Consider the following 13,844-nt stretch of genomic DNA (forward strand, 5'->3'; position numbering starts at 1 on the left):
CTCGGGAAGATGTGTGTGTAAGAGAGGAAAGCCAGAAGAAACTTGGGCTGAGTGGCTTAACTTTTCTTCACAATGAACTGAGTTTCTGCCTCCTCCCTCCCCAAGGGGATCATTTCTACTCTCCTCGTCTGATCTGAGATGCTGGGGCTTGGCTTGCTATCACCGAAACATGCTGCTAACTGAGGCATCTTCTGGTGCCTACTTTTTGCAGAGACATTGGTGAGAGGTGGAGCACTGGAGGGAGGAGGGGCTATTAGGTAGGTTGGGGGAGGAGGAAGAGGACTTGGTGGCATGGGAAAAGTCAAGTTGGTGGCGACTGGCGAACCACCCCTTCCTCCTGATTTTGGTGCCAATAAATTAGAGCAGTGCCAACAACTCCTCCTCCCTGGTGACCAGCTCACAAAGAGCCCGAGCAAGCAGCCCAAGTAGTGGCGGGGGATGCGCGGGGCTGTGCTGGGTGCCTGGCATGCTCTGGCGGCTGCACACCTTGCACATGGGGCTCAGTAATTATGATTGTGAATAATGCATGGGGACAAGTGCGGATTGGTCCGGCTCCAGCAGACTCAGGCTGCATATGTAAATGAGAGAGGGCACTCAGCAATTAGCTGCTTCAGTCCCAAACCCAGACATTTTGCCAAATTTTAAAAATCCTCCCTGACAGAAATTTTAACCCTGAAAAAGAGGACATCTCCAGGAAAATCTTGACATATGGCAACCCTACCTTACTCCAGACACTCACTCTTGGAAGTACGTTTTCAGAATGAATGTCTTTAGCCCAGAGGCAGGGAACAGGTCCCAGCTGGCAAACGACATTTGTTGTCGTTGCTTGTGCAGGTGGAAATCAAACAGTGGAGGCAAAGGGACAGTGCTTTTCTTGAACCAGCGATCATCCAGCACTCACAAAGTATTGCACCTTTCCCAAGCGGCCTTAGGGAGATTTGTGTTCTGCTCACTTGCTGTGTAAGGGAAGATGCAAGATGGCTGTCCTGTTAGCCTCTTGCCTGTCGAGCTTATTCTCATATGCCCTTTTCTATCTCTTCCTCCTTTCCTTTCCCCTTTTGTTCTTGCCTCCATTCTCTCCTCATGTCAGCAATGAGAAATGAGTATAGCAGGCAGAAAATCTGAGTGAGGTCCATTTGCAGTAATAATTCAATTTAAGTTGCTAGATTAAGGAACTTTAAACATGTCAGGTTTAGTTTAATATGCTGTAAACAGCTTTGAGGTTTTTCTTAAAAATACAAAGCGGTATAGAAAATAAATGAATAGATAGGTTTTTGTATTATTTGCATTCATTGATGATGCCCTTCGCAGTACAGTTTCTGACTACAGTGGTACCTCTGGTTACGAACTTAATTTGTTCCGGAGGTCTGCTCTTAACCCGAAACCGTTCTTAACCGGAGGTACCACTTTAGCTAATGGGGCCTCCTGCTGCCGCCATGCTGCCGGTGCACGGTTTCTGTTCTCATCCTGAGGTAAAGTTCTTAACCTGAGGTACTACTTCCAGGTTAGTGGAGTCTGTAACCTGAAGTGTTTGTAACCCAAGGTACCACTGTGTAGGCTTGAGGCCAATTAAGCCTATGGAGGTTAAAGAGGGATTGTTTTGAAGCATTCATATGATCATACGTGATGAGGTTTGGTGGGAGGGGTTCCTCCACCCCACATGCATCAAAGTGTTCCAGTTACATCTGGTAGGGTCAGTAAGGTTGGCCACTGTGAGAACAGGATGCTGGACTTGATGGGCCATTGGCCTGACCCAGCAGGCTCTTTTTATATTCTTAGTATCAGCTTATCTTCTCACCTTGGACTCCCCCAAGTGACCTATCAGTTAGTCTTTTTTATTTATTTATATTCACATTTACAACACAATTTATGACACAGAGTTATGCACAGAAAAGCCTATTGATTTCCAAGATCTCAGGTGCATTCAGCTCTGTTTATTTTTAAAGTTTATTTGCAAGACGGTGCTATAAGAACACTTTGCTTGCTTGCTTATTTATTTGCCTTATTAAAACCTTTTAAGATTTCAGGCAATAAAATCTGTAAATGGCAACAACAGGAGTGTTGTATCTTGTCAATATAAATATGTTGTTTCACTTCCTGTTACATAAATGCCGGTTCTAAAATTCCCAAACATTTAAGGCTTGAATCTAAAAAGTTCAGCAGGGTTGTCAACAAATGTCCTTGCTTCCTGCCCTGTCAGAGAGTGTTTGACGCTTCAGGCTTTTCAAGTCACTGTAGGTCACGAGCCTTCATCTCGGATAAGGAATTGCAAGTTTTACAAATACCCACAGCATAAACTGGCCATATGGGGAGGGTTTTTTTTATGAGAATCATCTCTGTATGTGTGAATGTACTGTGCTTCATGAAAAGTGCTGTCAGGGCAGATATAAATACAACAAACTCTGACTCTTACCCACATGAACAGCAATCATGGAACCCCCCCTCCCAAATCAACCGATTGCCAAGCAATTGGCAATTTAGCCTAACCATCACTTAGCATTGGCTATAATTTTGCCTAGAATATATGAGCCACCTGCTGGAAGTAAAGTGTTAGTGCAGGGAACATAATGAAATCTATAATGTTTGTTACTCGTATTATATATTTTACCGCTGGCCTTACAAAGCACCCCATTGGGGTTAGACAGCAGACTTGAACCTCCCTGCATAGGTCTCACTGCTTTTATGTACCCTTTTGTAGGCTTATTGCCACAATCATGCAACTGGATGGCTTTGCTGTAATAAAGCTATTTCACAGAGCTGGCTAACAAGTAGATAGATAGATAGATAGATAGATAGATAGATAGATAGATAGATTCTTTATTGTCATTACACACGTGCAACATTGCACAAGTGCAACGAAATTGGATGCCATCCCTTAAAAACAACAAAAGCAAAACAACAACAACAACCAACAAACCACATTCCAGCCACACCCACACCCATCAATCTCCCAGGTCACACTATCGAGTTACAGCATTCAAAAGGGCCACAGCTCTCGGGTAAAAACTGTTTTTCAGTCTATTTGTCCTTGACTTGATGTTTCTATATCTCCTGCCAGAAGGCAGTAGTGCAAACAGACTGTATCCCGGGTGAGATGAATCCTGCAGGATGTTGTTTGCTTTCCTAAGACAACGGGAACCGTACAATTCTTCCAAAGATGGGAGAGGTTGACCAATAATCCTTTGTGCTGTGGTTATGACCTTCTGGAGCACCTTCCTCTCCCTAGCTGTACAACTGGAGAACCAAGCACAAATACAGTATGTAAGAATGCTCTCTATGGAGCCTCGGTAGAAGGACACCAGCAGTCTCTCACTCAGATTGTTCTTCTTTAAAAGTCTGAGGAAATAAATTCTCTGCTGGGCCTTCTTCACCAGAGCAGTGGTATTTGCGCTCCAAGTCATGCCCTGATCGATAGTTACTCCCAAAAACCTGAATTCCGCCACCCTCTCCACCCGTTCCCCATTGATATGCAAGGGCTGAATGTCCGCCTTTTTTTTCCTGTAATCCACCACTAATTCCTTGGTCTTAGCCGTATTAAGAGCCAGATTGTTCTCTCCACACCAAACACAGAGCCGCTCCACCTCGTCCCGATAGGCGGACTCATCCCCTCCTGAAATGAGCCCTACCACCGTAGTGTCATCAGCAAACTTGATGATTTTGTTGCTGGAATAGGTGGCTGTACAGTCATACGTATAGAGAGCATAGAGCAGGGGACTCAACACACAACCCTGTGGTGAGCCGGTGTTAAGGCTAAGGGCTGTGGACATATGTGACCCTACTCTAACCCTCTGAGAACGTTCTGACAAAAAATCCAAAACCCAGAGACAGGTGGAGTTGGAGAGTCCAATCGCCTCTAGCTTGGACACCAGTCTATGGGGGAGGATAGTGTTAAAAGCTGAGCTAAAGTCCACAAACAGCAGCCTCACATAACTCCCCGGCTGCTCCAGATGGGACAGAGCAGCATGGAGAGTGGTGGTGATAGCGTCCTCTGTGGATCTATTTGCCCTGTATGCAAACTGGTAGTTGTCAAAAGTTGATGGAAGACAGGAAATAATATGTTTCTCATCAGTTTCTCAAAACACTTCATGATGATTGGAGTCAGTGCAACTGGTCTGTAGTCGTTCAAACTACTGATTGTGGATTTTTTAGGCAGAGGGACAATAGTTGACGACTTCAGGCAGGGTGGGACAATAGACTGGTGTAAGGACTTGTTGAAGATCTTAGTAAAGACCCTCGCCAGCTGATCCGCACAGCCCTTCAACACCTTTCCAGTGATGCCATCAGGTCCAGCCGCCTTCCTCGGATTCACCATCCTCAATACCTTTCTCACCTCATGCTCCTCTACCGTGAATGAGGGGCCCCTATGGGCTGGTGGCTGTAATACCGGCGTCTCAGGTGGCTCCTTCTCGAAGCGAGCAAAGAAGAGGTTAAGCTCCTCCGCCAGCAAAGGGTCACCGTCGACAGCACCAAGGTTAGGTTTGTAGTTGGTAATGTGCTGAATCCCCTGCCACATCTGTCTTGTGTTGTTGCTCCTTAAATTGTCCTCAATCCTCAGCCTATAATCCCGTTTTGCCTGTCGAATACCCCTCTTCAAGTTTGCTCTTGCCACACTGTAAAGCTGCACCTCGCCTGACCTGAAAGCCCTGTTCCTTTCCCGCAACAGGCCCTGGACCTCTCTATTCATCCAGGGTTTCTGATTGGGATAAAACCGGATGGATTTGTTTACTGTGACAGTGTCTGTGCAGTGATTGATATAGCACAGAACTGCCGCCGTGTGCTCCTCCAGGTCTGAACGATCGAAAATATCCCAATTAGTTCTAGTAGCCTAGTAAAATAATAAGGTATAGTGCTATGCATTCCATTAGGAGAGTTTCTCCCATCACTGTTACGTTGTAAAGGGGGGGAAGTCATCTCCCAAATGTTAGAATTATTTGAGCAATGGATGCTTTGTCTCTCTCACAATCAGGGTATGGCTATGGGTGAAAATAGACAGCTACTTCCCACACAGTTGACACTTAATAACTATGCCACAGCTTACTTCTAATTACATGAAGACGGAACATAATAAAGAAAGAAAAAGGAGGGTGGGGGAGACACCCAAACAGATTCACCTGTATGCTCTAACCATGCCATGAAATATTACCATATGTTTTGCTTCTCCACAGTTGTAGAAGCATGGTAACTCTCTTGGTCCATGGTGTTGCTATCTTGCAAATGAGTAAGAGCAGTGCTTTTTTCCAGGGGTTACTCAAGGGTATGCAGTAATGGCACCTCTTTTTTGTTGTTAAAAAGTGTGACACTTACTGTAACTACTTAATGGTGAGTACCGGCACCTATTTTTCTAGGAAAAAAAGCACTAAGTGTAAATGCATGGGGAGCTTTTAAGTGGCAAACTTCTTCTTCTTCTTCTTCTTCTTCTTCTTCTTCTTCTTCTTCTTCTTCTTCGGTGATCACTCATAGCCGAGTAAGATGGTCTTCTATAAACATGGTTTTAACAATGAGTGAGTCCGTAACTGACTGTGGAGGCCAATTCTGGAACCACACGTCCTTCCACAGTGGGGACATTGGTTTCCAGGCAGGAGTTGATTACGGTGTGGATTTCCCAAGCATGCACATTTCTCCTTCTTAGCATGTTTCTCCCTTGCATCCTGAGTTTGGGTGTCTTCAAAGCCCATGACACCTTTGGTGAAGGCTGTTCTTCAGCATACAGCAAGTGGCTGCCTGTTTCCACTCTATATTTTGGCAGTAGATAGCCACATTCTGGATTGGGGTGTCAGGTGGAAAAGCATGGTGACATTTTTCAGGAGCTGTTTCCTCATCACGGCACCACTGTGGTGGGAAGAGCTGCAGTTCTGGAACTTCTGTATTTTTCAGAGATCCAAGCAACAGACGACCTCATTCAGAGAAAATAAGTCACGGCAACCCCCAATAGAGTCCAGTAGAGACCAGCATCCACTAGAGGCCAATATTGTAAAATGGATAGGTCTGTCAATATTTCAGATTATACACTTTTTGAGATGTGAAATAGATTTTTTTAAAAAACTGGGAAGAAGTTTGGTCTTAGAACTGCAAGTAACTATCTCATCATTTTTTCAGATTCGTAGCTCCAGACTGTGTATTACTGTGTATTGAGGGATAAACTTGCTGTTTGATCATTTACTAACCATATTTATGAAGATAACGAATAATGAATGTTACTGAAAATCATGGATTTGCAACTACAGATACTGGTGGTGATTTGGTGTGTCTCTCTCTGTGTGTTAACCTTATATGCAGCTAATGACTGAATCCAATTTTTTTGGCCCTAATGTTTTAGGGTTCTACTGCCATGTTCTAGAAGGGGACTGCCACCCCCAAGAATCAGTGATCAGCCAGTCATTACTAGGGGAAAGCATCACACTCGCTCAAGGTCGAGTGAGCATTCTAGTATCAGACCCTTATGTTCTGTACATCACCTAGTTCCTGGAGGGTCTGCACCACCTTCTCCACTTCTGACAAGGTTGCTATTAAATGTACAGCACAGCATTTTGTTTCCTGCCTCCCAGATGTAAATGTGGTGGTGTACTTTCTGGAGTCCATGCAGTGCATCCACTCATTCTGGCACTCCAGTGCAATCTGTTTCCCCCGCCATAATATCGACACTTTTCTCATATTCTCCGCTCAAGTCCTATCTCCCCTCTCTGGATTGTTTACAGTCATACCAACAAGCTTTATCACAATGGTGAAAATCAGCCTCTGTTTTGTCTTCCCATTGTTTTGTTGTGTTATGCATTCATACGAAAGCTTTCAGAATATTTTTCATTTTTCAAAAATGTGCTACATAATGCAAAAGCCTATCCATATAGCAAAGGGTGTGTTCTCACATCGCACGTTTTCTTCATACTAGGTATGGAGAGGGAAATTGGGCTTTGTTATTATCATATGGGTATTGTGTACACTGTACATTGTATAGAGAGGCTAAATAGACAGGAAATAAGTCCCAGCAAACACAGAGAAGTGATTATGAACAGATTGGGTCCTGAACTTAGAACTGGTATGATGAAAGTATTGTACAGAGAAAACAGTGAATGGAAAATTCCCAACCCCAAGCTTACGAGAAACAGATAATAGTTATTGTTGACTTGTCCCAGCTTCAGTGATGCTTCATAAGTTTATCTTAAATTATTTCTCATCCAGTGATATAATCTGTTATCCTTCAAACCCTTCATGGTATTTGTAAAGTTTCCTGGAAGCACTGCACCAGGAAGAACAATACCAATTTGATCAGCTAGCCACAGTGTCAAATGAGGATACAGAGAAATGAGAGAGAAGATACATACAAAACAAAAAGAAAATCCTAAACTCATATTCATAGGGAATGCATAGCTGATGATGTGTGAACATACTCTGACTCTTGATTTGCAACTGTCACCTTTCCTGTATAATAATCCTCTACTTCTGTGAAATTGCTTTAGTACTGAGATTTATACTGGTAATGTATCTGGAAAAAGAATGCAGGCTAGATAGAAGATTAAATTCTTTTGGAAGTACTTTACTACATCTTTACTACCAGATGTACACTGTCAATTGTATTATTCAGTAGTTGTGCTTTAAAGAATGAAAACTATGGAAAGACTGTAGATGTAAAATATATATAACTAACCTATTTGTGTGTGTGTGTGTGTGTGTACTCATGATTTTTTTCTCAACCATTGTTATCCATAGCTTTCCAAATGGAGTAGCCTACAGTATTTGAATCCAAATTCAAAATGGGGTTGGTGATTTCACCAGTTCCGGATTGGTGATTAATTGCCTCTGTAGCTAAGTAACTTTCTTCTAGTCTGCCACATCAAAGTGAGCTAATTGAAAAGGCCTTTTGAGTTTTACACACACTTAAGCAGGCTAAAAATGCAAAGTAAGGTACTTCCTCTCCATCATTTTAACAAAAGTATTTAGCCTTGTTGCTTGTAATATCTCTTTGGTTCAGATGTTTGTTACACCATCCCATTTAATCTTAATTTTGCCTGCAGAATGCACCAACCAGGAAGTCCCATGCAGTCGTCTCCAGCAGACACACCCTTCAGCAGCCGTAGGGGGAGGCAGCTTCCACAAGTTCCTATCAGAAGCGGCAGTATAGAGCAAGGTATCAAATAACAAGCTTACAGTTTAAAATCTTGGGTTTGTTTTCCTCCCTCTTCCTGTGCTGCAAAACCATCTTGCTTTTTCTTTTTGTAAACAGAGTCTTCAATGCTTTATTGCTTTCTGCTGATTAACTAGTATATTCTTATAAAAGTGGATTGCAAACTAGGGGTGTGCAATTGATTATTGCATTGTTTCAAAAAGTCTGTTTCATGTTTTCTAGCGATGTATGTACTTTTAAAGCTGGGTTCTTGGCAAGGGGGCAGATTAAGGTGGTGGAGAATAACCCACTCTGTTTATTCATGTTTCATTAATTTTGCTATCTACCTAATGCTAATTGATTGCAATTTGCTGACAGAAATGTGAACAATGCAAACAACATCCCTTTCTGAGCATGTCAAAAGTTAAAAGCAAAAGTTGGGGGAAATTAATGTACTACTTGGGAAAACACAAATGAAGCCATCAGCAACACATTTAGAGTAAATCTGATACAGATGGCTGAGAGATATTGCAGCATCTGCTATCTAGCAAGTACTAATAGCTTTGTTTCTTCATCATATTTACAACAGTTTAATTACTGGATTACTGGTCTGTGGTGGGGATGGAATCACCTGCTTACATTTCTGAAATCACAGATATCTAGGTTTACATTACAGATCATGTGAAACTTGTTTAGAGTTTTCATATTTTAATTACATGGTGCAGTTCAGAACTGAAAGGGCAAAACACTGAAGGTTTTCTTTCTCTATAGCAAATTGATGTCATGCATCCTTGTAGATATGAATATGTATTGAGAATGAGATGGTTCAAATGTTCATTCTTTGCCAATACATGCATCATATAGATGTGAGTTTCCTAGTGAATGACAGCCATCATTGAAGAGTAGAGAGTATGTCAAAGTGGTTTCCCATTCCATACATTCATTTTCATTTGGATATTTGCTCCTTTCTGCACGTGGTTTTGATGTGTAATGTATCTGCTGTTCTATATCATGTCACCATGAATTAAGGTCTCATTGGTTCAACAACTTGCTACAAAACTACATTGCAGTTCAACAGATTGCATTATCTCAAACTGTCAATTATAGGATGGCTGTACAAAGAGGAGAGAGTTTTGTGGATATTTGCATATTATTTCTTTGTTGACACGTAATAAGAAAACAGATAAGGTATAATGTTTGTGTGTTTTTCCCCTGAGTGTGAAGAATTTCTTATTACTGGAAAATGTACTATACTATTTCAGTTCAAATGATGCTTATAGGATTTTGTAATCTGATCAACCGGTCTCCATTTCAAACCACAAGAGTGGAAAACTAGAATGGTTGCAGCAATGTAGAAAACAAAACAAAAAGCAATGCCGTGGGCGTTTCCTTAAATAGGTGCTCTTACACTCGTACTTTATATCACTTCTTATATATGCTTATGTTGGTAAAAAAATTAACATGATGACTCTGGGTGAAGATTTTCTGGCTGGAACTTTTAATCTGTTGCTGTTATTTTGATAAAAGGTGCCATTCCTTTGGAAGTTCCTTCACAGCTGGCCATAACCAAGGGTGGCTCTGTGCATCTGTCTTGTGCCTTTCCAATTTGCCCTCTTTGCCCACTAGGCATACAGGATTTTGACTAGGAAAACACTGAGGGTTATTTCTGCAAGGATAGAAAAAATTGCTAAAGTATGAAAGTCTTGCTATTTTCATTGTTACCTTGAACGGCCTTTTTTAAAAAAAGTGTTTCATATGTTCAGCCAAATCCTGCCATTTGTTGTTCTTTTCAATCTGTCATTAACTCAACTGGAAATGTAAAAACTGGCATAGGAGGAGTTTTGTCCAAACGTTAAATCCCTCTGCAGAGCAATTCTCTGACTTGGCAGCAGTGATGAGATCCCAGAGAAGAACCAATCTCAATGTAACAATACAGGAAGTCCAGATTTTATTTCCTGTGGATAAAGGATAATGTCTACACAATCATCTTAGTGGGAAATGGACACCAAACATCTGGCCAGCTTCTGATCTTATCTGTTAGAAATAAAGATACACATGCATAGTGGAAGTATAGATAAATGGGTGTCTCCAATTAAGTCACGCTCAGAGCAGAGCCATTGAAATTAATGAACAAGTGCCAGTTTAAGTAAAAAGATTTCAGTGGGTTTACTCTCAATATGGCTTGTTGGATATAACTCATCGAGAAATATCGGAAATGACTCGAGGGGTTTCAGGAAAGCCTAAGGTGTATATTTAGCATTATGAGGGCTGATGCATGCTGAAGTCAAGGAGAAGTTTAAATTGAATTAATTAGGCCTTAACCCCATGGCAACTTCATTTCCTAACCAAATTAGCCTAATATGCAAGGGCTCATTGAGAAATATATCTTTAGGTGATTACAGAATGATACATCAGTCTTACAGTATAATTGAAAATGAACAAACTCTGGTGAAATGCTTCTATTGCATAAATTTTTCCATGTTCCTAAGATACAGGATAAAAAAGACCAGCAAACAAAATACTCAGCTAAAAACTGTAGCAAGTGTCAGTATTCTAGAATGGGCTCTCTTAATCGTTTTCATGGAAAAGGAATGCTGCCAGTGAAATGACGACTGTATTTTAATTTTATTTACCGGTAGTAAACAAAACAAAACAAAAGTATAATTGTTCCGTATAACATTTGTGCCTGCTTGCCAGTTTGTATCTTATTACGGTATCTCTAACAGTCTTTTGAGAAATGAGTATATTAGTGCAAGCAAGTGGCCAAAAGAGAAGATGTGAAAGGACACGTCTGAAAGAGGGAGGTGGGGGAAAGATGGCAGATAAAGTGTGCTTTTAAATGTCAGAATACAGATAGAGTACAGAGTTCTAAAACAAAACACCAGATATTGTGTGTGTGTGTGTGTGTGTGTGTGTGTGTGTGTGTGTGTGTGTGTCTACTTGGCCTGAGCCCACGGATACACTGGGACTAGATTACTACCATCTAGAATACTAGGAGTGCCTTTAGTTCTTAACACATTTATATGGATTTAAATTGCATTGCTTTTGCTGGAATTAGCCCGGCAGTATTATTTTAAGGTTGAAAATCAAACAGGTGCATTACCACTGTCTTTCAAACACCCTACTATCCTCTACAACAATATTATGTATATAAAAAATAAAGCTGTATCATGAAGGTCTTTACCTAGTTTGTTACAACAGTTTTTAACTAAAAAGTTATAAACCTCTTGGGTTTTCAACACAGCCATGCCACCTTTACACCAACATGCTATAACGGTTCAAAAACAAAGTAAAAAATGGTTCCTTGTTCTTAGTATGAAGCTTTATATTCAATGCATATAGCTGTGTTTGTTGCAATACTACTACTACTACTACTACTAATAATAATAATGTGCAAGTGATACTTAGGGAAGAACATTTGCCAGCAATTGAGCTATGTTTGAACTAGCATTGCAGTTCACTGAGGACACTTGACCGCTTACTGCTTATGAGAATATTTCAGTTTTCAGACTTTCCTTTGTTCTGCTCTTGTTTGATTCAACAAAGCATGCTATCCAGCAGACTTCAGATGAATAGAGATTTCTAGAAGAGATGCTTGATGGATTTGCTTTCACAAATACCAGTGGTTATAGATTGCTAGGTGAACGGAAAATGCTGCTCTGGTCATTTACACTTAAAAAAATATTTGAACCTGGTTCAGTGACAATAAATCACACAAATCACAACTCCACCTGGAAGTAAGGCAATGTTCGATTCTGCAATATTTTGCACTGTTTCATGAGCCATTTGATCTAGGCATTCTGCAGTTTAGTTTCAGATAGTCAACCTCCGTTTATTGAAAGGACTTCCTATTCATTTCTTTATTTCCTAAACACCTCTTGAAGTTGCCAGTGCTTATTGTTGGATTACATGGGACATCCAGGAAAGAAGAGGGGAGGGGGGGTACCCTACAGCCACGGCATTTTATAAAAATTGGTATTTTCAAAGGAAAAGTAGGTGTTCAGTAATATTTAATAGAGCAAGCTACTTTTAATGGTCACCGTTGTGAAAATGATATGACAATTGCTCATTGAAAAGTCATGCAGTAGCTATTCATTCATTCAATCTTTTGTTAACATACTCCCATAGGTGCTTCACTCTTTGTGTGTGTGATCCTGCTCTTCCCTTGTTTGCAATTCAAGCTTTGCTTTAGTTGTTCTTGGACTGAGCTGGAGAGTGCTTTCTGATACAATCGTGTATTTTTTAATACCGGTCAGATTAAGTGCAGTATGTAAGTACTCTAATCGGGAATGGATAAAAAGAAAATACTTGCTCCAATGTACGTTTTAGGCTCCACCCAGCACAATTTTTTTTTTAGTGTGAATCTTTTTAAACGAAAGATGTGAAAAAGTAACAGTTGAAGAGATGTCTCACATGAGTAACCCTTTTCCTACTGCTTGTTTTCTTAAGTGCTCATTGTGTACAACAGAGATGTAGCTTTTTATTTTTTAAATATTAAAGTTTATCTTAAAAAAAGAACAGGCCACAACCCAACATGTTGTTAAATGGGCTTAAGGCAATTTATTCCAATGGACTTGACCATACTTAGCTCTCTATTGGCCTCAGACTTTATAATTTGTCATGGTCTTGTCATCCAAGCTCCCCACATTAATTTTATGCATGCTGCAACAGAGCCTATAGTGTTTATCATTCTCATGTATAACACCTTTTTTTGTCTAACTTTAAATTTGCTGATTTCTTTCTTTTGTTCCCATCATTCCGTGCATTTTATTCATTGAAGAACAAGAGAATTATAGCTCATCATCAAAAGGTAAATATTCATGTCAATTTTACTAACACTCGTCATGTTATTTTTACCTTTCTTCTGCACTAATTTCATGTCAATCCATTTTTTGTAGGTTACATTCAGTTAAGAATGTAAATCTGTGGAAAAGGTTACTTCTCAAGTATCTAAACGTCATCCAGTCCATTAGAGTCGTAAAATAGTTTTACTAACCTCAATTCTATTTTAATGAAATATTATGTCAACCTCTGACCAGGTACAAACTTGGTTGTCATCGTCTGGGAATGTTTACTTCTATCTCACAGATAATGAGAATATGCCCAGGTCTGGACCCAGTATAAAGGACTGGAGAATTCACACACAAAAACCCTTACCTTTTGTAGATCTTATGAAAGCTCTGTTTAATCATTGGGATCAATATGGGCCACTTTAAAAAGACACTTGAGCCTAGTTTTGACAATTGTTCCATGTTTCATATACCATGGCTTTGTAAGCTGGAAATGAACCCTGGATTTTAGCATTCCTTCCCTCATCTCTACTTCAGTGCGATCCTGACTTATTTTCCTAGTCTGAGTTCCCTGGTTTGGACATAATGGGGGGCAAATGAGGTGCCAAAGCAGTAAGAAGTAAAGCCCAAAGGAAGTCTTTGGAAGGGAACATCACAGTAGCAGTCAGGGAGAACCTAATCCATTAGCAAATACTCACCCATCACAAACAGGTAACTGTAAGAATCAGGAAGTGTAACATAAATCCAGCTGGAAGGAGACACTGGGAATATCTACATCTGATGCTGGCCAAGCTGTTTATGAAGTCCAGCAGTGTGAAGAAGGGGGCAGTCTAGGTACCTGGACCTTTATAATGGGCAAAGCATTTCTGCCATTAGTTGATCAACCCACTACACTACTATCTCTTATGCTGACCTACCACTGGAGTGCTTCAGTGGAAGAGAACTGGAATGCATTC

The 13,844-nt window shown here is 40.6% G+C and overlaps 1 protein-coding gene across 50 annotated transcripts in view; it reads left to right on the plus strand.

Moving 5' to 3' along the window:
- RIMS1 (regulating synaptic membrane exocytosis 1) overlaps positions 1–13,844 on the plus strand; it is a 232,049-nt gene that overhangs the window by 158,979 nt on the left and 59,226 nt on the right. For 18 of the 50 annotated variants that reach the window (XM_053381199.1, XM_053381202.1, XM_053381219.1 and 15 more), the window contains one exon: positions 8,010–8,122. In XM_053381199.1, the coding sequence (XP_053237174.1) occupies positions 8,010–8,122 (113 nt within the window). Of the gene's footprint in view, positions 1–6,316; positions 6,500–8,009; positions 8,123–12,878; positions 12,909–13,844 lie in introns of all 50 variants that reach the window. The other 32 variants (XM_053381174.1, XM_053381183.1, XM_053381182.1 and 29 more) reach the window with 3 other exon arrangements.

The sequence above is a fragment of the Podarcis raffonei genome, chromosome 3 (assembly GCF_027172205.1).
Source record: "Podarcis raffonei isolate rPodRaf1 chromosome 3, rPodRaf1.pri, whole genome shotgun sequence".
NCBI lineage: Eukaryota > Metazoa > Chordata > Lepidosauria > Squamata > Lacertidae > Podarcis > Podarcis raffonei.